The 24,895-nt window shown below is 45.2% G+C and overlaps 1 protein-coding gene across 1 annotated transcript in view; it reads left to right on the top strand.

The window, feature by feature from the left end:
- The window catches only part of LOC109920704 (protein FAM163A), a 126,690-nt gene extending 112,150 nt beyond the window's left edge, over positions 1-14,540 (top strand). The window contains exons 3-4 of the mRNA XM_048602355.1: positions 8,299-8,413; positions 14,175-14,540. Coding sequence (XP_048458312.1) covers positions 8,321-8,413; positions 14,175-14,540 — 459 coding nt within the window. The 5' untranslated portion in view covers positions 8,299-8,320. The remainder of the gene's footprint in view (positions 1-8,298; positions 8,414-14,174) is intronic.
- Positions 14,541-24,895: the final 10,355 nt, after the last annotated feature.

Below are 24,895 nucleotides of genomic sequence, written 5' to 3'. Positions count from 1 at the left end.
GCTCCACACTCCCCTCCAGCTCCACCACACCCGGCACTTTTCCCTGCAACCGCAGGAAGTGCTACACCTGCCCCCATACCTCCTCCCTCACCCCCATCCCAGGCCCCAAGAAGACTTTCCACATCAAGCAGATGTTCACCTGCACATCTGCCAATGTGGTATACTGCATCCGCTGTACCCGGTGTGGCTTCCTCTACATCGGGGAAACCAAGCGGAGGCTCGGGGACCGCTTTGCAGAACACCTATGCTCGGTTCGCAAGAAACAACTGCACCTCCCAGTCGCGAACTATTTCAACTCCCCCTCCCATTCCTAGACGACATGTCCATCCTGGGCCTCCTGCAGTGCCACAACAATGCCACCCGAAGGTTGCAGGAACAGCAACTCTTATTCCGCTTGGGAACCCTGCAGCCCAATGGTATCAATGTGGATTTCACAAGTTTCAAAATCTCCCCTCCCCCTACCGCATCCCAAAACCAGTCCAGCTCCTCCCCGCCTCCCTAACCTGTTCTTCCTCCCACCTATCCCCTCCTCCCACCTCAAGCCGCACCTCCATCTCCTACCGACTAACCTCATCCCGCCCCCTTGACCTGTCCGTCCTCCCTGGACTGACCTATCCCCTCCCTAACTCCCCACCTACACTCACCTTTACTGGCCCCATCCCCGCCTCTTCGACCTGTTTGTTTCCTCTCCACCTATCCTCTCCTTTATCCATCTTCTATCCGCCTCCCACTCGCTCCCTATTTATTTCAGAACCCCCTTCCCCTCCCCCTTTTCTGATGAAGGGTCTGGGCCCGACACGTCAGCCTCTCTGCTCCTATGATGCTGCTCAACCTGCTGTGTGCATCCAGCCCTGCACCTTGTTGTCTCTGATGTATCTCACTGTTCAAGTCAGCAGAAAAACAGGTACGACCAGAATAAGTTGTTGTACCAGAATTGACAAGAGGCAGACAGTGAGGCGTGAAAGCCTTCATGCCAACTCAGATAACATCAGTTATTTCACCAGCACTAGTCAAGGAATCAGGAGGCTGGAAGTTGCTGGAGCAGAGAAAGGTAGAAAGACTGTTCGCTGACAATGCGACACGCTGGTTTACGCACTGCGATATTTTTTGCAAGGTATTCTGGAAGAGGTACAGAAGAGACGTGGCTCATTTTTAAGGGAAAGTTCTGGAGATCCAGCCGAGCTGCAGGACTGAGTGAGGTAATTGAAAAGCTGCTCAAATTGATGGAGAAGATTTGAAAAGTACTTTGCTGCACAGTTGAAAGAGTGACAGTCTGTCACTGTGGATTCGGTGAGCTGTGTGTGAGAGAGACAAGGAGAGGGGGAGAGACTTTTAGTCAATGAAATTCAAAGCCACTGGATGTAATGGAACATGAGTGAGCAGCAGAACATGCACAGAGCAGGCACCTTAAACAGGATACAAGAAGAAGAAAAATGAAGGGAGAGGAACAACTCAGGTTCAGTGAGATACACACTTGAGGAGGAGGAAGTCAATAGAATTAACATTTGAAGAGATACAATAGGTTACAGGAGGGAGCAGTTTTAGATCTTTCAGAGGCATTGCACATTAACAAATTGTAGGTTGACCATTATGTTCGTTTAACTAGAGTGATGAAGATGAGTTTGCCTCCAATTTGATCTGACAATGCTATGTTATCCCCCATTCTATAAGAATCTGGGTGTAGATATCACAGTAATGAAGAATCCAACAGACATTTATTACAACTAACCATTATACACCGTTACATTCACAGGCACCTAAGTGTCTGGGCTAGTCTTAAACTGTAGGTTTATAACAGAGCAGCAAGTTTCTAGTATAGTGTCATGCCTCAAGTGATCTGAGACAAGATGGAGTGTGAGATTGTTATACACTCAGGTCACACACATGCGACAAGGATATCCTGAAGATTCACTGAGATACTCTCTGTGAGACATCACACAACCATGTGGGGGATAATATGAAACAGGAGACAAATCCCATATGGTGTCCAGGACACCTCTGGGCACCCGCTCTTTGCTGCTTTGTGAAGACCCTCACTGTGGTGAGAAAAGGGGTGAGGATAGTGGAGAAAGAGGGGTGGGAAGAGTGGAGCGAAAGGATTATGAAGAGTGGAGGTGGAAGGGCAGGGAGAAAACTTGACAAAATCATTTTGATCCAAAAAGGGGTGACATATTTCAAATCCGAATTAGACATATTCCTTTGAAAATAAAAACTCAGAGAATCCAAAATATATATGTGTCCTGATCTTAACGGGAATATGAAATAAAGTGAAACAGAAAAAGGAAGTTAGTGATAAATGCCAAGAGTAAAATCCAGTTAATAACAAGGGAAAACAAAAAGAAAGGACAAGATGGGCTAAATAGCCTTTTTCTGTACTATCAATCTTTCAATAGAAACAGGAAGCAATTGAAAACATAAAGGGCTGAGAGAAATGAGAAAAAACTGGCAGGGAATGTTGAATACACCGTAAAACATTTCTAAATGTTTTATTACAAGGAGATAACTGGGGAAATTTTCATCTGGAGGAAGAGGACATGGCTAAAGTTTGTTAAGCAAACAGATGATGTGAACGTTATATAAAGCGGGAAGATCTTACATATGGGCAGGATATAGTATAGATAGAGAAAACATCAGAAATAGATTAGCATTATAATATTTCGTTACTCACCTACACTTGATGGAATGCACCTTTGTTGATAGAAGGCTTTTGTGGAAAGGTAAAAGTAGCAGAGGCCTTGGACACAATCCTTCAACCTTCACCACAAGGACTAACAGAGTAGTGGCACAAAACTGGAAGGTTGCTAACATTAAGTCATCATTCAAGAATGTGTTGAGGGCTAAAACCGGATACTGTAGGTCAGTCAGTCAAACATCAGTGGTGGGACATTATTGGATACCATTTCCCGTGATCCACTGAGAAATGGATGATACTTAAAGGAGGTGACAAAGTCAAGTTCTGAAAAAGAGTCATATTGTACTCAAAACTCCACCGATGCTGTCAGACCTGTTGGCTTTCCTCAACATTTCCTGGTTTTATTTCATGTTTTCAGTATCTGCAGGATTTTGCCTCTCTAATTTTATTCCACAATTCTAAAGTTTGAGTCATGTCATTCGCTACTGGTGGTGCTGTTTAGGCGTAATGCCAGATGCATGTCTCCCCACAAGGGTGAATGTTTGAGGCTGATGGCCAAATTAAAATTTCAAAACTGCGTTTGCCAGATTTTTATGAGGTAAAATATTAAGACTTACAGAAACAGGGCAGATTGAACAAGTAAAATGATAGATCAGCCATGATCAAATCAAGTGGTTTGAGAGGCTAAGTGGCCTATTCCTGTTCTTAGGATCCTCTTTAAAGCTGTGGCTGCTGTTATATCACAGGCTCTCGGAGTGAAGCAGGTTTAAAAATGTTCGCCTTGGCAATATCTCTACCAATCAGAGTCCAATTGCAAACCAATCAGCGTTCTCTTCTCATCCAGTATAAAATGTCATTCCTCTTTACGTTGATATTCTTGCAAATTGTCCTGTAAAATTCCTCAGATGGCCTTCCCATCACCTGGGACTAGAGGAGCTGAGCTCTCAGGGCCAAAGTTCTGGAACCTTCTGATTCAGCAACAAAAGTGCTACTAACTGAAACTGATTTGACATCTAAGAGGATAATTCCTGGCCAAACAAAGAACGAGCTGAGGTAAAAGTCAAAACAAGTCAAAAAATGGAACTACAGCATGTAGAGGAACTTAAGGATACGTTTAAGTCCTGTATTAAGGACTTAAAATTTCTTGTTAACGAATGCTTCGTTTCAAGTCAGCAGCTACATAAGATTTTGAGCTCTGCATCTCTGTTTTTTAAAAAAACAAAACACACTGGATATTTTGACTATTTTTAAAATACCCATTGTGCAAAAATGTAGATAACTGTAGTGAATTGCTGCAGGGAAATGATTGTGGAGATGTTGTCTATCAGTCATTGCACAATCTCATTAGGGCTAGTCCACCAAAGAATTTCTTTTAAAAAACAATGCAAGTCGATCTTTACTGGTTTTTATTATGTGGTTTGTGTGACAGGAATGCAGATTTCCCATGGATTTATGAGCAGCAGGCGAACAAAGCTTCAAATTTGACGGATGACCTTTGCCCCTTTGCTCCTCTCTTGTGTTCGGACTTGGCCAAAAAGGTGGCAAGCTACTTATTGAACCAGAAACTTACAGCGACACCCAAACAGAGCTGGTGTGGTCAAAGCCTAATAAACATTAGCCCTTTGAGAGCACTGTTATGGTAGTGTTGCTCATGATAGCATCACAGCTGCTGCAACATTGTCAGAGAACAAGATGGCATTGCCAAATTGGCATCTAGTCTGCAGCTTGAATTTCTGGCTCTGACCCCAAAAATGCCAACTCCCAGCAACACGGTTCTTAGTCAGAAGAGATACTCCCCGCTCCCACTAATTATGACCTCGGCAAATATCCGGAGTTGTACCATGGACTTGGTGCGGTCCAATAGATACTAACATTGCCACCATCAGGTGTTCAGTGATACTGCAGAGTCAGGCCACTGAAAGCATCAGCTCCACAGTGTTCATATACGACCTTTGACATCATTTAGCATTTGCGACGTATTCTCTGAAAATAGTGCAACATAACTTGCAGGAAAGAAGAGAGGACATATATTCAATTTTGCCCAGACCAATCATGCCAAAATTACATTGGATTATACATACAACACAGAAACAGGCCATTTGGCTCAACCAATTGCTTCTGGTGTTTATTATCCACGGCTACTTCCCGCTATCTTTTATGTCTAAGTCTACCATCATAACTATCTACTCCCTTCACCCACGCATTTTTGTCAAGTCTCCCCTTAATTACAGCACACTATTCACATCAACCACCACTCCCTGTGACAGTGAATTCCACTTCTCACCACTCTCTGAATATATTCTGAATTCCCTCTTGAACAGCTTGTCGATGATGTTATAATGATGGCCTCTAGATTCGCTATTGCCATTAGCAGAAAATTATTTCTGCATTTACACAAAACTTTTGATGATTGTAAAGGCTTTTTATTGTGCCTTTTCCAAATAAAAGACACCCAACTTGTTCATCTTTCTCATAAGTAAATATAAGTTCTCTTCTCATTCTTCAGAATCGTTTTTTTCTCCTTCTCTAGTATTTGGAAATGTAGAATATAGGAGCTGGAGTAGGCCATTTGGCCCTTCGAGCCTGCTTTGCCATTCAATCTGATGACAGTCGATCATCTGACTCAGTACCCTGTTCCCACTTTGTCCCCATAGCCTTTGAACCCGTCAGCTCCAATAACTCCTTCTGGAAAACATGCAATGTTTTGGCTTCAACTGCTTTCTGTGGCAGAGAAATTCCACAGGCTCCTCACTGATATTTCTCCACTGAAAGAGAATAAATAGAAAACTTCCATTCCTCTTGACTGCTGTACTTGCTGTGTGAAAACAACACTGCATTCATGTAGCATCTTTCCCAATCTCCAATTGACACCAAGTCCTGACAGCCAGTGAAGGATTGTTTGAAATGTTGTCACTGCTGTAGAAACCAATTTGGACACAGCAAACCCCCACAAATAACAGTGATAACTGGTCCGAGACACAGATGAAAACTCTCCTCCCCTTCTCTGAAATGGTGACATGAGAATTTTTATGCCCACTGAGAAGGGGAGACAGCAGACTAGTAAAATATCTCAAGTAAGTAAGATTTGTGCCACACAAGTGGCAGGCAAGAGAGAGAGCTTCATAAATAGAAGCGCAGGCTTACCATAGAAAGGGAACTGTAGCAAGGAGATACCTGTCAGACCTGAAATGTGACATCTCGGGAAAACAGCTAGGTGATTGGTGAGTAGTTCTAGAGTGTGTCCTTTGATTGACCAAGTGGTTTAAATCAGGAGATGTTATTGTAGCTGAAGAATAAAGTCAAGAAATTCACTTTTAAAACATGCAACTGCCAAATTCATTAATCAAGTAGAATAGAGATGGCTAGGTAGGTGATGTGTTGCTGCTATAGTATGTGGGAGCTGGTGGACACTGGTGCGATCCATAGTGACCATTTCTGCAGCAAGTCTTGGCTGCTCGATGACCTTTAGCTTGGAGCTGATGAGCTGGAGTCTGAACCGGGGACACTGAGGCACATGAGATAGAGTCAGGGTACCTGGACACTGTGTTTCAGGAGGCAGTCATATCCATTAGGTTAGTTACATCAAATTTGGTCCATGGTCAAGGACAGGAGGGTGTGACTGTGAGTGAGGCAGGGATAGGGATCCAGAATTTAGCTTTGGAGGAACCTCAGCTAGTGCCCTTTGTCCAATAGATATGAGGTTCTTGCTCCTGATATGGACAAGGGTACAGACTGCAGGGTGGTTGAGCACATTGACCACAGCATTGTAGTCCAGAAACCATTCCTGTGGGAGAAGGAAAGAGAAATGTATTAATAACAGTGGATAGCACAGTTAGGGGAATAGATAATGTTGTGTTCAGAAAAGACAGCGAGATCTGAAAGCTGTATGTGATTTCAAGATTTAGGGCATCTCTTCTGGATTAGAGAGGAAATTGGAGATGTGAAGGATCCTGTTGTTGTGATCTACCTCGGTACCACTGAGACAGGTAGGACTAGGAAAGGGTTCTGCTGAGTGTCTAATGGCTTCTATAATTTAAGCGTCGTGGCTCATGGTTGAAACACTGGTTGAGTTCTACTCCCACTGTTAAAGCACTGGGTGAGGGCTACTGCCATTGGATCTCATGCCGTGCAGCTTGGACATTATTAGAATAGATGGTAAAAGTCATCTGCCTCTTTACACAAAACCAAAGTTTTCCCAATACAATGGATCTGTCGTAAGAAGCATTACCCACTTTACCTCTCACCCTTATTTGGGACAATGTTAAGGGTAAAATGCAAGATGCAGTGATATTGATAAAACATAAGAAAAGCAGACATGCCACGATGTGGACATGACGAGTGACAGAAGGGTGTAAGACAGGTGTTACAATAGCCTCCAAGTTAGAGGAACAAGTGTTAGGTCTTGCAAGAAGTTAGACTTAGCTTAGAGTTTGGAGTTGTTGAGGAGAGCAGAGAAGGGACTAAGCTTCTTGGAGGTGCCTCAGTAATAACAGAGGGTTCAGTGCAAGGATGTTGATTGATGAAAAGAATTAAGTGTGCACAGTGAGCGTTTCAATAGATTACACTCCTATTTTAACATGAGCTGACTGCTTTTCTCATTTGTGGATGCGTATTTATCGGTTATGTTCAGTATGCTCCATGGAAAACTCTTCCTCATCCAAAAAAAAAAGTTTGTTGAAAGGAATTGCACAAAATGTAACAAACATTGGGCAGAGAGAGTGGGGGGACACAGCGATTGCTCTAACTCCATCAAGATGCTCAGTGACACCAAGTTTAGGTTCCGTCAGGGCCACTCAGCTCCTGACCTCATTATAGCCTTGGTTCAACATGGACAAAAGGACAGAATTCCAGAGGTGAGGTGAGAATGACAGCCCTGGACATCAAGGCTGCATTCGACCCAGTGTGGCATCAAGGAGCCCTAGAGAAACTGGAATCAACGGGTATCAGGAAGCAAACTCTCCGCTAGTTGGAGCCATACCTGGCACATAGGAAGATGATCGTGGTTGTTGGGGGTCAGTTATCCTTAGCTCCAGGACATCTCTGTAGGAGCTCCTCACCTGCAAGTTCCCCTCCAAACCACTTACCATACAAATTTGGAAAAACTTTTTGCCATTCCTTCACTGTCACTGGGTCAAAATCCTGGAATTCCCTCCCCTGAGGGCATTGTGGGTCACAGAGACAGAGCAACCGTGAGATTGGTACAAAATTCTGACAGGAAGTGACGCTTGAGGGAGCAACGTACCCATGGTTTGGGTGAGCTGAGAGTGAATATACTGGTCGACTGCTTATCCCTAGAAATGGAAACTGAGCGGTCAAAGGAATGGAAGCGAATTCTAGAATCGGAATTAGAATTAGAATTAACTTCGTTGTCACTTGCATTCGGAAGAGTGCAGTAAAAAGCCTGCATTGTCACCACTTATGGCGCCATCTTAGGTACAAGATACCTAGGATACCCAGTTTCATCCTTTATCATCAAATCCCTCCTTGGCCTCATTCCTTTGTAACTGGGTGGGATGATAATGTGGAACTGTAATTTTAGAAGGAACCTGCTCTTCCTTTCCCTTCTGCAAGCCAACACCCATTCCAACACCCCTCCATTCACCCCCACCTCCCTCCCCCCACCATGAACACATCAAATTTACCCCTTTCTCCCTTTGTTCTTCCAGGGTTTGATGGAGAATTGGTCGGATGACAGCTGGAACTGTGGTTATCACTGGTGGAATACTAGCAACAGTGATACTGCTGTGTATCATTGGTGTACTTTGTTACTGTAGACTCCAGGTACGTTTACAAATGCCACATGACTGACTATAACAGGGGTGGGAGGAGGCTGTTAGCATGGAGGATGGGGGGAGAGGAAAGATGAGTGATTGGCTCTGAATGATGAATGAACCACTGGGTGTATTGCAAATTTGACGTCTATTACTCCCTCTCAGTGGTTCTGATCGAGGGTAGACAGTCAGAGAGTGTGCAAGCAATGGCCATGTTATGAATAAAGAATCACGGACTGCATTTCTATAACACCTTCCCCAGCCTTAGGACTGTCCAAATTTATATACAATCAAAGCAGTAGTTTTTGAAATGTATTCAAAGTTGCAATGTAAGAAACAGGGCTGCTTGTGCAAATGGCATGGAGAATAAATGACCCCCGTTTTCTGTGGTCTTGGTTAAGGGACAGGACATAAAGGGGATTTCCCCTTTGTAGTGAGTGCAATACAGTAAGTCAGGTGGACCATACAGACTATGAGTTCCTTCACTGGGGCCTGGTCCAATCAGGGATCCCTGGCTGACAAATATAAACAAGATTGTCAGATGTTCTAAATAAAAACCGAAAGAACCGCAGATGCTGTAAATCAGAAACAAAAACAGAAGTTCGTCGGAAGGGTCACCAGACCCAAAACATGAACTCTGATTTCTCTTCACACATGCTGCCAGACCTGTTGAGCTTTTCCCGCAACTTCTGCTTTTGTGTCAGAGGCTCTGTTCACTTTTAAGAGCTGGCGCTGAGGGAGCTCGATCAGTAACAAGGACTTTCCACGTGTGAATTAAAGGGGACTTGGTGGCGGGATATCAGCTTCTGCAGAGTTATTTCACATTTCACTTCTTCAGAATGATGCCAAAATGCCTCTTATTCTCCCTGAGAGGACAAATGGGGGCCTCAGTTAAACATTTCATCCAAAATACAGCAGCAATTGACAGGGCTCCCTTGGTATGGAATCGGGAGCGCGTGTCGCGTTAATTTATATTCTCAAGTCCCTGAAGCACGATTTGAGCCAGTGAGTTTCATAAAACAGACTACTGACTAAGCAACAACCAATGATGGACACACATCTAACAGCAGTGCGTTAGACTTAGTGGTAAAAGAACACAGCAGGCTAAACTAAAATAAAACAAAGAACTGAGGATGCTGGAGGTCTGAAGCCAAAACAGAAATCACAGGAGAAACTCAGCAGGTCTGGCAGCATCTGGGGGAAGAAAGCAGAGTTAATGTTTCGGGTCAGGTGACTCTTCATCAGAACTGTTGGCAGCTGAGAAAAAGTGGTATTTAAGCTGAAGCTGAAGTGGAGGGTAGGTGTGTGGGGAGAGATGTACAAATAAGTTCAGAGAGAGCCCAGAGAGAGATATGAAAGGGATAGGAAAACAAGGTAATTATGCTAAGCAGGGCAGGACAGAAAAAAAGCTGAATCAGAGATTATCAGAGCTAAGAGTGAGTGAGAAAATGGGTTAGTGTGCTGAGTGATGTGGAAAAAGATAGCAAGAACTTCGTAATGGGGTTATAACTCACTCAGAGATAGTAAGAACTGCCAATGCTGGAGTCAAAGATATGACAGTGTGGAGCTGGATGACCTCAGCAGGCCAGGCAGCATCAGAGGAACAAAGTTGACGGTTCGGGTCGGGACCCTTCTTCAGAAATTTCCTGCTCCTCTGATGCTGCCTGGCCTGCTGTGTTCCTCCAGCTCCACACTGCGTTGTCTCTGACTGTGCTAAAAGAACCCCATGTCAAAACAGGACCAGGTGTGGGGCAAGGAGGGTGAAAAATACGAAGGATGCAATCCAGCTCTGAAGTTGTTGAAATCAATGTTGCGTCCCAGAAGCTGCAGGGTCCCCAAGTGGAAAATGAGATGCTATTCTTCAAAGTTGCACTGAGACTCACTGGAACACTGCAGTAGGCCTGAGACAGAAATGTTGGAGTGGGAGCACAGCAGTGTATTGAAATGGCAGGCGACTGGAAGTTCAGAGTCATTTTTACAGACAGAGCAGAGGCGTCCTGCAAAGCAGCCTCACAGCCTGTGTTTGGTCTCCCCAGTGTAGAGAAGACCGCATTGTGAACAGCAAAAGCTGTAGACTGAGTTGAGTGAAGTGCAGGTGAATTGCGGCTTCACCTGGAAGGTGTGTCTGGTGCCTTGGATAGTGAGGAGGGAGGAAGCAAATGGGTAGGTGCTACACCTCTTGCGGTTGCATGGGATGGTGCCATAGGAGCGTGGGGGGAGGGGTGTTGGCAGTGGACGAGGATTGGACCAAGGTTTCCCCAGGGAACAGTCCTTGCGGACAAGGGAGGGGAGGGGAATATGCATCTGGTGGTGGCATCCCGCTGGAAGTGGTGGAAATGGCAACTTACAATCCTTTGGATGGGGAGGCTGGTGGGATGGTAAGTGAGGACCGGAGGGACCCTACTTTCGTTGTGGGAGGAAAGAGAAGGGGTGAGGGCCGAAATGCAGGAGATGGGTCAGATACTGCAAAGGGACCCGTCAACCATGGTGCTGGGGAATCCTCAGTCGAGGAAGAAGGTGGACATTTGTGAGGCACCCCCTGCGGAAGGTGGCATCGTCAGAACAGATGCAACGGAGATGGAGAAGCTGGAAGAATGGGATGGAGTGGTTATAGGAAGCAGGGTGAGAGAGTGTATAGTTGAGGGAGTTGTAGGTTCATAGTGTACATCGGTGGCCAACCCATTCCACCAGAAATGGAAATGGAGATGTTCAGGAAGGGAAGGAAGGAGATGGAGATGGGCCAGGTAATGGTGAGGGCAGGGTGGAAATTGGAAGTGAAATTGAATTTTTCCAAGCAGGCTAAACCACTGTTCTACTCTAGTACTGCAACAACTCGTCCATTTACAAAGCAGCAGCGATAATGCAGGCCCTTCATGGGAGCATTTTTAGATTTAACTCGACACTGGGTCACTCAAGGAGATTTTGCTAGAATGTTCGTGAGACCGGTTGGGAAGGGTTTAAACTAATATGCAGGGGGATGGGAGCCTGTGTAAAGAGTCAGAGAAGAAGACAGCAAGGACAAAAACAAAAGCTAGAAAGGTGAATAAGAAAAGTGATAGGCTGAGAAGCCAAGGAGTAGATTCAAACAGGTCTATTGAGAAAAATAAGGAGGAGACAAATACTGTTGAAAGGACAAGCTTAAAGGCTTTGTGCCTTAATGCGTGGAGCATCTGCAATAAAGTGGATGAACTAATCGCACAGAGAGATGTAAACAGGTACGATATAGTTGGGATTACGGAGACATGGCTGCAGGGTGACCAGGGATGGGAACTGAATGTCCCAGGGTATTCAGAATTTAGGAAGGACAGGCAAAATGGAAAAGGTGGTGGAGTGGCATTACAGGTTAAAGAGGAAATTAACACAATAGTGAGAAAGGATATTAGCGCTGACAATGTGGTGTCTGTATGGGTAGAGTTGAGAAATACCAAGGGGCAAAAAACATTAATAGGTGTCATATATAGACCCCCAAACTGCAGTGGTGATGTCGAGAATGGCATTAAACAGGAAGTTAGAGATGTATGTGATAAGGGAATATCGGTGATCATGGGTAATTTTAATTTGCACATAGATTGGGCAAATCAAATTTGCCACAATGCTGTAGAGGAGGAATTCCTGGAGTGTACACAGGATGGTTTCTTGATTAATATGCAGAGGAACCAACTGGAGAGCAGGCCGTCTTAGACTGGGTGCTGTGTAATGAGAAGGGAACCATTGCCAATCTAGCTGTATGAGACCCCTTGGGGAAGAGCGACCATAACATGATAGAATTTTTTTATCAAGATAGAGAGTGAGGTTGTTGATTCAGAGATTAGGATGCTGAACCTTAACAAAGGAAACTATGAGGATATGAGGTGTGAGTTGGCCATGATAGATTGGGGAGAGTTCCTTAAAGGGATGACAGTGGATATTCGATGGCAAACATTCGATAGCCTAACTTCGATAATGGGGAAAATTCTCAAATCCATTGTTAAGGATTTTATAGCGGAGCATTTAGAAAGCAGTGGCTGGATCAGACAGAGTCAGCATGGATTTAAGAAGGGGAAATCATGCTTGACAAATCTGTTGGAATTCTACAAAGATGTAACTAGTAGAGTTGACAAGAGGTAGCCAGTTGATGTGGTATATTTGGACTTTCAGAAAGCGTTTGACAAAAATACACATAATGTGCAAGATTAAAGCGCACAAGATTGGGATAAGTGTATTGAGATGGATAGGAAACTGGTTGACAGACAGGAAACAAAGAGTAGGAATGGGTCCTTCTCAAATTGGCAGGCAGTAACTAGTGGGGTGCCACAGCGATCGGTGCTGGGACACCAGCTATTGATAATGTATATTAATGATTTGGATGAAGGGACAAAATGTAACATCTCCAAGTTTGCAAATGATATCAAGGTGGGTGGGAGGGTGAACTGTGACGAGGATGCAGAGATCCTTCAGCATGATCTCAACAGGTTGGCTGAGTGGGCAAATCAATGGCAGATGCAGTATAATTTGGATAAATGTGAGGTTATTCACATTGGAAGCAAAAACAAGAAGGCAGATTACTACCTGAATGGCTGTAAATTGGGAGAGGGGAGTGTGTAGCAGGACCTGGGTGTCCTTGTGCACCAGTCACTGAAGGTAAGCATGCAGGTGCAGCAGGCGGTAAAGAAGGCAAATGGTATGTTGGCCTTCATTGCGAGAGGTTTCGAATACAGGAGCAGGGATGTGTTGTTGCAGTTATACAGGGCCTTGGTGAGACCACACCTGGAATATTGTGTGCAGTTTTGACCTCCATTTCTGAGGAAGGATGCTCTTGCTCTTGAGGGAGTGCAACGAAGGTTTACCAGGCTGATTCCAGGGATAGCAGGTCTGACGTATGAGCAGAGGTTGACTAGGTTGTGATTGTTTTCGCTAGAGTTCAGACAAGTGAGGGGGGATCTCATAGAGACTTATAAAATTCTAACAGGACTGGACAGGGTAGCTGCAGGGAGGATGTTCCCAATGGTGGGTGTGTCCAGAACCAGGGGTCACAGTATGAGGATTCGGGGAAGACCATTTACGACGGAGATGAGGAGACATTTCTTCACCCAAAGAGTGGTGAGCCTGTGGAATTCATTACCACAGGAAGTAGTTGATGCCAAAACATTGAATGTATTCAAGAGGTGACGAGATATAGCACTTGGGGTGAATGGGATCAAAGGTTATGGGGAGAAAGCAGAATTAGGCTATTGAGTTGGACAATCAGCCATGATCACGATGAATGGTGGAGCAGGCTCAAAGGGCCGAATGGCCTCCTCCTGCTCCTATCTTCTATGTTTCTGTTTCTATTCTAGGACAGATGGCCTACAGCTTAGAGTAAGAAACAGGTATCAAGGTGGGTGTAAGCAAATATGAGCGGTGGAATAGTTTAGGGAGGGAATTCCAGACCTTGGGACACAGGGCGCTACAGACACAGCTACCCTCTGGTGAAGTGATTAAAATCGAGGATGTGCAAAAATTTGAAAAACACCGAGATCTGAAGGTTTGCAGGGTCACAAGACGTTATAGAGATTGGGAGGAAGAGACAAGACCGTGGAGAAATTGGAAAACAAGGATAAACATTGCAGCATTGTTGGTCTGCAAGCTTAAGGGTGACAGATGAGGGGGATTGGTTAGAGTTGGGGTGTGGGCAGCAGAATTTTAGGTTTGCACGTGGGATGCCAGGCAGGAACACATTGGGATGGGCAGAGCAAGCTATTTATTGCTGGCTTCATCTAAGTCAAGCTTTCTGTCTCTTTGTCCCCTCCCAGTATTACTGCTGCAAAAAGGATGAATCAGACGAGGAGGAGGAATGTTCGGACTTACCCGCTCACCCACACTTCCCTTGCAACTCGTGCAATGCGCAAGTCATGGATGGTTTGGTCCCTCAGTTGGCACTGCCAGGGGAGCTCAGCCAGACAAACACGAGGGGCTCATGTCCCAGTTGCTCGCCCTTTTACATTCGGACCGCCGACGAAATGCGCAACGGGGGCGAAGGCATCTCGTACGCTCCCGCCCACTACAAAGAGCCGGGGCTGCCCCTCAAGGTGCCATCGCTTCAAGGTTTCCCGATGAGCAGGCAGAACACCGTGCGGGAGATGTTTGTGGGCGTCAGGGCTATAAGTACTGAGGTCTGAACTGGGGCATCGGTTGTCGGGGAGGGATCTTTGGGAGACGGAGAGTGGGAGACGATTTTATTTTTCTCTATTAGGTGAAGGTATAAGAGAGTTTGCAAAAACGAAACACATGGCCTTGAACAACAGGTTCCAATAAAGGAATTTACCCCCTTCTATTCTCATCGATGAAGGCCCAGCACTCAACCTGATCTGCAGGGCATCAGTCTGAACATTCTTCCTTCGGGGCTAACAAGATGAGAGACCAAGCCAGTCTCGTTGCACTTTTTTTTTGAAAAGTTCTTTGGAAACCATCTGCAAAGAGGGGGTGGGGTGGTTCCTGTTTCACTTCAAAGAGGTCAAGGGATTTGTAGTTCAAAACATAAGACTTCAAGGTGACACCAGTAAACTGGGCTGGAATTTAAGCATCGAAGAACAAAAGTGCCATTTCACTGTTTTCGCTTCCGCTGCTCGTTCGTATTGACACCGAGTTACCGCATTGTATCCTCGGATGTTGTTCAGCTGGCTGCATTCTGTACCAGATTGGAGGTTTTGCTGCTTAGTTCCCAGTCGCTACCTTTACATTTCTTTTAAAACTCGACTTACTGCGCACCCAGCATCACTGAGTCCCCATTCACCCTCATGCAATCTCGTCCCCAGCCAATAGATGGGGCCATTGTTGGAAGAAGGAAGCGAGTTTGAGCTCCCAGATATTGTTGTGAGTGTTCCCAAGGCTGTTCACTCTGCTTTTCTACCAACCCTTCTTTTGGTTAGGTACGGAATTTTGACGCGGGTTTCGTTGGGGGGGATGACGGAGGAAAAGTCTGTCGATCAGGCAGGATGATCGGAGGCGGAAGGTATTATGGTGAAAACTCCAAGAGCACATCTAACTGGAGTTGGCAGGAGCAAGAGAGAGAAAGAGAGGGTGGGTGAGAAAAGGAACAGCCTCTATGGGAAGATATATGATAGGCTGGAGGGTCAGGCCAGGTTCCAGTGGCTGTCTGCTCTCAGTTGGCTTGCTTGCTCTCAGGGCCTGTCCTTAAATTGGGGAAATTTTTTGATTTGATTTGTGTAACATTGAAAAGTTTTGTTTTGTGTGCAGTACAGGCAGATCATACCATACAAAGTGCATCGGGGTAATAGAACAAAGCGAGGAATACAATGTTATGGCTGCAGAGAAGGTGCACAAAGGGCAAGATCAACATTAAATTTAAAATTTGAGAAGTCCATTCAGAAACTTAATATTAGCGGGGAAGAAGCTCTTGAATCTGTTGGTACATGTGTTTAAGCTTTCATATCTTCAGAAGAGGTTATAACCAGGGTGGGAGGGGTATTTGTTGATGTTGGCTGCTCTTTCTGAGGTAGAGAGAAGTATAGATGGAGAAGGTTGGCTTGCGTGATGGACTGGGCTGTGTTCAGAACTCTCCGTAATTTCTTTCCGTCCTGTGCAAAGCAGTCGCCATATCAACCTGTGATACTTCCTGATGCACCAAGATAGTGCATCTGTATAAATTGACATGGACATGCTGAATTTCCTTAGCCTCCTGAGGGAAATAGAGGCCTTGCAGCACACACTGGGAGTGAAGCATTGAACTGGGTTGTTGGAGGTTGGGGATGGAATGGAGCTTGATGCTCTTAAGATGAATCCTTTCTCTGTATTAAAGTTGCTGGGTTGGAGGTTAGTATTTAGGGGGTAACAGGATGGGTGAACGAGTGTCTCACAAAAACATAGGTTTGTGGGTAATCAGTTCCAATAAAGGAAGATTGCTCTTTACTAATCAGTCAATGAGATATAGTACCCAGTCTGAGAGAAGATACTCAATATCACAGATGCTCTGGAACTCTCTTCCTCTTTCCTATTATGAGGTATTGGCCCTACAATTGTGGACCTCCTTCTCTCTTCCATCCAAAAGAATATGTTTGTGAAAGCATGGCCTAATTGCCTAAGGGTGGTCTGACCCATTGGCTGGTCTGATCAGTAAATTCACACAACGCTGATGCTCATGGTACAGATTGCCAACTGACTAACCACTCAGCTTCCAATATGCTGAGCAATATGCTTTTACTCCATTCCTGGTCAAGTTCAAAGTGAAATGGTTTTGCTCCTTCCCAAGCTGCAGAACTCCATTTCACATTCACAAAATAGTCAGGTGGCCGTGTTACCTTGAAAGTCACAAGCCGAGTAACAAACAAAACACTTCTTGTGAGCGAGTGCTGGTGCCACAGTCGACCTAACAGCAAATGGGTAATGTCATCGTGGAGATGCTCATGAACTTTGTATTTCACTTCTGTTTCATGACTATGTTTACAAGGAAATACTAATGCCCTGTGTGTGTGTCCCAGAGACTGTGGAAGGTATATATATATATGTGTGTGTGTGTGTGTGTGTGTTTCTCTCTGCAGTAGAACACCCAGAGAGCAAAATCACCTCCTCATCTGGTTCGTCTGCTGAAATCAGCAAGTTTCGGAGAGAGCGAGAGAGAGACACTGGAGGTTTGTCATGTTGGCCTTTCACCTTGGCAGCCTGGGCTTAAATCTAGCCTCAGCTATTGGCATGGATGTCTCCTCTGTTCACAGCCCAAAGGATCTTAAATAGATGCGTGCTGGCATGGTTCCATCTCAGTCTGTTTTCCTTGCAGATAATTCAGCACAAATTGACAAGTTATGGCCAAGAAAGACCTGAATGACAGGAATTGGAAGTGTCGCCTCAGTGTGTCAGGGAAAGGGAAAATGCTTGTGAAGCTAAAAGGTATGGGTGGATCTGCAGAACTGTTTGAACCCAGGCTCTACTGTAGCCAAGAGCAATAGAAAATGAAAGGTGCTGAAGAGTGGACATGCCCCATTCCCCAGCAACTCCTCGTAACTAGCACAAGATCTGATCTGGCTGCTCAATTCCTCCATCTGTTAGCAACATGGAGAGAAGTAACTAAGTCCTCAGCACAAGCACAAGGAGGCAAATAGCAACAACAGAGGATTGTCACAATGAAATTTTAACAACTTGATAACGCCGACACTTTCAGTGCTACATTTCAAAAGAGAGCGCAAGTTTAAAACAACAGCTGGTCCTCAGTAATTATGAGATGGGATGCTGCTTCTGGTGGTGATGCTGAGTTGTTTGATGGTATCTTGTTACAGGATCATCCAACACCAAATTGTATTGATCAACTGCCATCCCTGAACAGCAAGAACCTGATAATTTCGTGGGGCGGAGTTGGATTACAATTCAACCAGGTTGTAAAATCCCCTGCTGCCTCTGAAGGCATTTGCATTTCGCAAACAACACACTTCCCTGGTCACATGTGCCAAACATTTGAAACATTAAGGCAAAAGTAGCTCTTACTTTGAAAACTGTGTGTGTGTGTGTGTGTGTGTGTTGGCACCAGCTGAGCAGAATATCAGGCCTTTGATGGTTAAAGTGACAATGCAACCACTCTCCCTTGCCTTAGCTCTGAAGAAGGTCTACCTGTTGCCAATGTTCATTTGCCATTCAAGTCACCACTTAGGCAACCTCTCATGTGCTAACTGCCCTTCACATTATATTTTACCACATTTCCCTTGTCCCTTTTTATATCTAATTTTTCATTCTCCATTTTATTCAACAGCTTGTATATATTCTCCCTCCCTCCCAAAGTATTTGTTATTCCTTTATTCTCCCCTGCCATCCCTCACTCATACCAAGGCTTATATCTGGTTTCTCTTTCAATTTTCTGATTCCCATCCAGACTATTTTCCACTAACTGGCTCTCTTTCTCTGACCTATTTTTCCTCCCTCCTCCTTAGCGACTGTGTTCTCTGCCAGACTGGTGCACTGTCCCACGCTAACTTAAGTCGACAGATCAATGGTCCATGGAGTAGACCCCTCTAGCTCCAAACCTCAAGACATAACAAACCCAACAATATCTGAGCTCTCTGGAGTAGCAGGGTGGAGCAACAGAAGGTCATTTTCATTGGTTTTTGAAAAAAGTAACAGCATCTGATTTTACAAAACATTTCTCATTTAATTTTCAGACATAACTGCATAGTAATCGCTTCATTTCTGCAAATGTAACATCCTCAAGTATAGTGAGTAGACCGTCTAAAAACCAAATGTTCCTTTTTAAGGAAGAGATGAGGTTTTTTTTTCCCTGTTCGAGGGTCATTAGCCTGTGGGCTTCTCTTCCCCAGAGTGTAGTGGAGACAGAGTCATTGAATATTTTTACAGCTGAGTTAAATAGATTCTCAATTTAAAAGTTATCGGAGTTAGACAGGAAAGTACAGACCATAATCTTATCAGCCAGGATCTTATCAAATAGTGATGCAGGCTCAAGAATGGCCTCCTCCTGCTCCTGATTCCTAAATTCACACGTAAGCCCTCAAGTCAGTTCAAGGCCTTCAGAGCAAACTTCATTGATCGATTGGATTTTATCAACCTGAACCTACTTAAGAATTCAGGGTGATTAACAAGTCCTACATCATGAACAGTGGGATATGGAAAGTAATTAAAGATCAAAATAGTAATGTTTAGTGTCTCTCTAACGACAGATCTTTTATCCCAAATACGCAAATTCCATCAACGAGAGAGACAAAGGTGACAGATATATATGGTAACACCAACCCCTGCAAAATCCCCCCCAAAGTCAAACACCATCCTGACTTGGGAACTATGTCGGCATCCCTTCATTGGCACTGGGTCAAAATCATCGAGCTACCTTCCAAACCACACGACATGGGCACAATGGTTCAAGAAGGCAGCTCAGTGCCACCTTCTTAAGAGAATTAAGGATGGGTAAGAAATTCTGGCCTGGCCAGTGCCATGGAGCACAGGAGAATCTTGAATGGAGGCTTCCCCCTCAAGATTTTGCCCAATCTGATCCCTGTGGCTCAGATGAACCAAAGGGTTCCTCCAAAGAGGTGTGCATTTCCCGACTGGTGTGGGAAGGCCTTGTGCACAAGGCTGCTTTGGGAGTATGGTGGGGTTGGAGGGCCAGGGCACTTTGGGGTTGTGTAATGAAGCCAACAAGAAGAGTGGCCAAGCTTAGCATAGGGCCCTCAACTACAGGGATTGTGTTCAGAGGGCTCATTTCTTTATTCAAAAGAACCCTGACACACCAGGACACCGTTTATGAAGCAAACTGAGGGCCCAGAAGAGTGTGCAGGGATTGCACTACATGCCTTGAGGATAATGTATCGTGGAGCACTGGGATAGGTGTTCCTCCCCTCACACCTTCCCCTCCCTGCCTTCGCCTCACTTACTATCTCCTCTCCATCATGTTTCACTCCAATGCCTTCACCCTGGGACATCAAGACAAGCTGAAGAAATTCCCCAGAGAATTAACAGGAAGGACAAAGGTAGGGCCAAACTGTCCCCAGGCAAGTGTTGTGTTGGAGAGTGGAATTTGGACCAGACTTGATGGGCTGGATGGCCTACCTCTGCTCCTACATCTTCTGGTCTATCTCAGGACTCTAGAGAAAATCAGGAAAGGGGTAATATGCTGCTGGCAACGGTAGTGCAGATTAATGGGTCACCATTCTTTATAACACTCATTCTAATCAATAGGGCTCCATTGTGTGCATTCCAAACATCACCAAAGCCTTGCATGTTCCCTTAGTGTAAACTGGAAAGGGCTGGATGTACCTTGCTAACTGGATTTGGAGAATAAATTGTATTTATTTAAAAATACAGTAATAAAACAATATGTCTTGGAAATGTGGAGCATCTGCTGTGGATCAAGTGTCTCTTGTTTGTATTCAAATTTCATTCATAAAGTCATGCAGCACGGAAACAGGCCCTTCAGCCCAACTTGTCCATGCTGACCAGGTTTCCTAAACTGAATTAGTCCCGTTTGCCCACGTTTGGCCCATATCACCCTAAACCTTTCCTGTCCATGTACCTGTCCAACTTGTAATTGTACTCGCCTGTACCACTTCCTCTGGCAGCTCATTCCACGCACCACCCTCCGAGTGAAAAAGCTGCCCCTCAGATCCCTTTTAAATCTTTCCCCTCTCACCTTAAACCTGCGTCCTCCAGTTTTGGACTCCCCTACTCTGGCGAAAAGAGCTTGGCTATTCACCTTATCCATCCCCGTCATGATTTTATAAACCTCTACAAGGTCACCTCTCAGCCTCCTACCCTCCAGGGAGAAAAGTCCCAACCTCTCCTTATATCTCAAACCCTTCAGTTGTGGCAACATGCTGGTAAATCTGACCAGCGTATTCGCACTTGAGCCAGGGACTATCATCTTTTCCCAGTTCCCAGGCAGCTGGCTGTATTCCTATGTAGATCTTTGCATATGACAATGAATTGGAAGCAGGGAAAATGGGTATCTATTGTATTAAAGAAACAGTTGCAAGTTTACAGCACAGGGAGAGGACCTTCATGTCAACTTGGTAAACGTCCACCTGGCAAAGGAAAAGCAAGGAATTTGTATGTCTCCTTCATGGATTTATTCGCAAAACCCAACACCATTTAGGCGCAGTCTGCTCTTCCCTTCCACAGACTAGCCACTCCCATGTGGAAACAGGTTTTTATATCTGTGCCCTAACCTTTCCCCAGTATCAGCTGCCATTTGTCACAATGTGGAGGTGCCAGTGCTAGACTCGGGTGGACAAGGTCAGAAATCACCCGACTCCAGGTTATAGGCCAACAGGTTATTTGAAATCACAAGCATTTGGAACATAACCATTTACCACAACTAGAGCCTGCACATATAAACACACAACTGACAACGCTTTTGAAATGTTTTGATCTATTGCGTGCACCTCAAATCCTTTGCTAAACCAATCGCAGGACTAATCCCACCCATACCATCTCTGCTTCACACCTCCTGTGCTTCAATTTGTTCAAATCTCCCCACAATATAACCTGGAGGAGGGGACACAGAAAGGAGATTGCCTGTGGTGATAGACTGACTCCACATGCTATTTCAAAACGAAGAAACATCAATAACATGGACAAACCATTCCAACTTTCCTGCTGTAGTACTGTAACATTGACGTGAAGGTCTTTATGAAAAAGCTCACCAAAGCCTCCCCATTCTTCGGCCATTAATAAATGAGCACAAAATAAGTTGAAAACTAACTGAAATTGTGTGGGCTCTCACACAGCCCATTCAGCTGACTATCTGGCATGTCCCTTTAAAACTATCGGTCACTACACCTCCCCCATCTCCCACACCTAAACTATAACGAAAACAAGAGCTGCTTGTAATCAATATTTAAGTGCTCCTAAATTTTAGCATTCAGGTCAACAGCTGTCTCTATCACAGATGGAAATCAAACTGCAAAAGGAAGTGACACAGAATCGGAGGGCATCAGAAAGTGAGGTCTGGGGGTAACAGACAAGTAATAAAAAGAGGAAGACCACTCAGCCCCTGACGTTACAGCCACAGGAAACCCAGAAGTGTACTTCTCCCCGAATGGCATTGTTCTAATTTAAAGGCATGGTCACTGTTCTTCCCTGGTTTGAAGTGAAAGTACATAGTCTGCATGAACGACCTCAATCGTGGAGCCCGTCTCCTACAAAGCAAGTAGTCAAGAGAGTAACTGTTCATTGCACTGAATTGCTGAGGCAAATACAGACAGGCTAGACTCAGCTATGGCGTGGAGGTGTTGGACTGGGGCAGACAAGGTCAGAAATCACACGACACCAGGTTATAGTCCAACAGGTTTATTTGAAAACACAAGCTTTTGGAGCATAGCCCCTTCATCAGCTATGGGAGTACGTCATGGCTTTGGGACTGCAAAAGATACGACCTAAGTGCGAAGTATTTCCGATGAAATCTGCAGATGCCAAAATATAATTCATACATTTGAATCACAATTAATAAGTTTGCATCAAACCAATCAGATGGAAGCAATTTAAATGGGAATTAATCCACTGCTGGTGAGTGAAGGTGTAGCATACAGGAAATACAGATTTTAAGCACATGGCAATTATAAATCGATATCTAAAACACAAATGCCAGGTAAGGGCATATGGGCACAGGCCGAGATCAAACAAGTTAACTGGCACACGGGTCACTCAGATTCACATTGTCCCTACACTTCCAGCCAAAACTGATAAAGTGTAACTTTTAAAAGTCTAAAGTGAAATGAGCTTTCGGAAGAGTCAATGCCTTTACTTTTTTTATTCATGGGATGTGGACATCGCTGGTTAATTGCTTATCCCTGGTTGCCCTTGAGAAGATGCTGGTGAGCTGCCTTCAACTTGCCTTGAAGCACTGATGGTTGTGTTCCCATGTATCTGCCACCCATGACCTTCTAGATGGTACAGGAGCATTCTTAGACTAAAGGTAAAGTGAACATAAAGAGAGGGACAACTGGTGGTAGTTCAACCTGAGGGCCACAACACCTCAGGAAAGAGGGGAGGTTGAGAAGGGAACTCTTCAGCTGGTTCAGGGATTGAATCAACACTGTTTGCATAAGCTCTGCATTGCAAACCAGCCACCCAAGACCGACTAAGCTACTCTACAGAGCACTGCAACAAGTTGGACTTTGTCCTCACTCTGATCATGTCTTCCACGATGGACTGTCTTGATTTTTGATCGCGAAAACCCTGATCGAGGCCAGTGCAGTCAGAAAGGCCACATATAGATTTTTAGCTTGCTATCCAGGTGGAACATAGTCATTGTATAAATTACAATTGGGTGGTCTATCTATAGTAAGAGTGACCGCTACACAGTCCTTGTGGAGAAAAAGTCCCGTCTTCACGTTCAGAATACCTTCCATTATGTGTAGCACTATCATCGTGCTAATGGCACAGAGTTTGAACAAATCTAGCAACTCAAGCTATTTTTTTCTGGAGTGTTGGAGGTTGAGGGGTGACCTTATAGCAGTTTATAAAATCATGACGGGCATGGATAGGGTAAATGGCCATGGACAGGGAGTCCAAAACTAGAGGGCATAGGATTAAGATGAGAGGGGAAAGATTTAAAAAGAGCAGGGCATGACCGTCAACACCAGGTTTTGCCTGCTCGCCAGTTATGTTCGCCACCCCCCCACCCACCCCACCACTGCCAACCCCCACCAAACTTCCATGTCCTCATTTACCTCACTTTATCCCAATGGCCCATTTCCACCTAACCCTGCCGCCTCCTCAATGTGGAGACCCATCACATGGAACTTTGCCTCCTCCCTTCCTGCTGAGCCCCATCATCCACCTCAATGATAAACACTATCCTCCCCTACACACAGCCTATAAACACCCCCAATGGTAGCCTACCATTCCCTCTGATACTGTTCTGCCAACCCTATGCCCCTCCAGTCTTGACTCCCCCACCCCTTTTAGCACTAATCCCCCTGACTGCTCGTATGGGCCCCCAATGAACTCTCCACAATGTTCCATACACAAACTCCCAGGACTGTACTCACCCCAGGCTTCCTGATGATCAGAGTTCGACGATCAGTCCCGTAACATGACTGACCAGATCCTTGACCACTGTATTTGCAGCTCCCTGATGGATGATACATGATTCCCTTGACTGCTTGCAATGGTCCTATAGGATGGAATCAGTCACTTCCCCCGATTCTGCCCAGTCCAAGGAGATAAAAGAACAAGCCTCTGGACTTGTATAGACTGTGCCCGTGACTGATGGCACCAGGAGCCCAGACACACCCTTGAGTGAACCAGATGGCAAGATATGTCCATCTCCACCAATACAGACAAATCCTTACTGACAAGCAGCCTGTGTGCCTGCATTAAAGAGGACCTCAATGTGGCAGGGCAGAGAGCCTTTGGCTCTGGCTGAAGCACCAATTCACTGTAAAGCATGGCACCATGTGACAAAGCAAGGCAAGATATGGGTGCTGCAGACATGCTGGTAAGATGCTAAGTGAGTGAGTGCTAAGAGAGCCAGCAAGCAGCCCTGTGATATAGTCTTTTCCAATCCATAAGCTGGGGTGCCTGTCGCTGTCTGCAAAGTGTCCTCACAGCAGTATTTCAATGCTGGTTGCTGGCGTGCTCTGCAATGCAGGTCTGTACTTCCTGGAAATGGAAGTGCCATTAGGATCAAGAAGGGCTGGTAAGTAGAGGATGCTAATGGCAGGGCATGAGACATGTGTGTGGCTGGTACCTATGGACCATGGGATTCTGTTTGGTGCTGAGCAGCATGGAGACTTGCCTCGTTGCCTGGCAGATGCATACAAAATGCAGCGAGTTGCTCCCAACTTTGAGATAGGCTTTACTGAACTTCTCACACCATTCATAGAATTCCTACAGTGTGGAAACAGGCTCTTCGGCCCAACAAGTCCACACCAACCTTCAGGGAATCCCATCCAGATCCATCTCTCTATAACCAACCCAATCTACCGCATCCCTGAACACTACAGGCAATTTAGCATGGCCAATTCACCTAACCTGCACATCTTTGGACAGGGGGAGGAAACTGGAGCACCTAGAGGAA

Source organism: Rhincodon typus, chromosome 10, assembly GCF_021869965.1.
Source record: "Rhincodon typus isolate 14 chromosome 10, sRhiTyp1.1, whole genome shotgun sequence".
Taxonomy (NCBI): Eukaryota; Metazoa; Chordata; class Chondrichthyes; order Orectolobiformes; family Rhincodontidae; genus Rhincodon; species Rhincodon typus.
The sequence above is the reverse complement of the archived record's forward strand: the minus strand, read 5'-3'. Positions and strand labels throughout refer to the sequence as shown.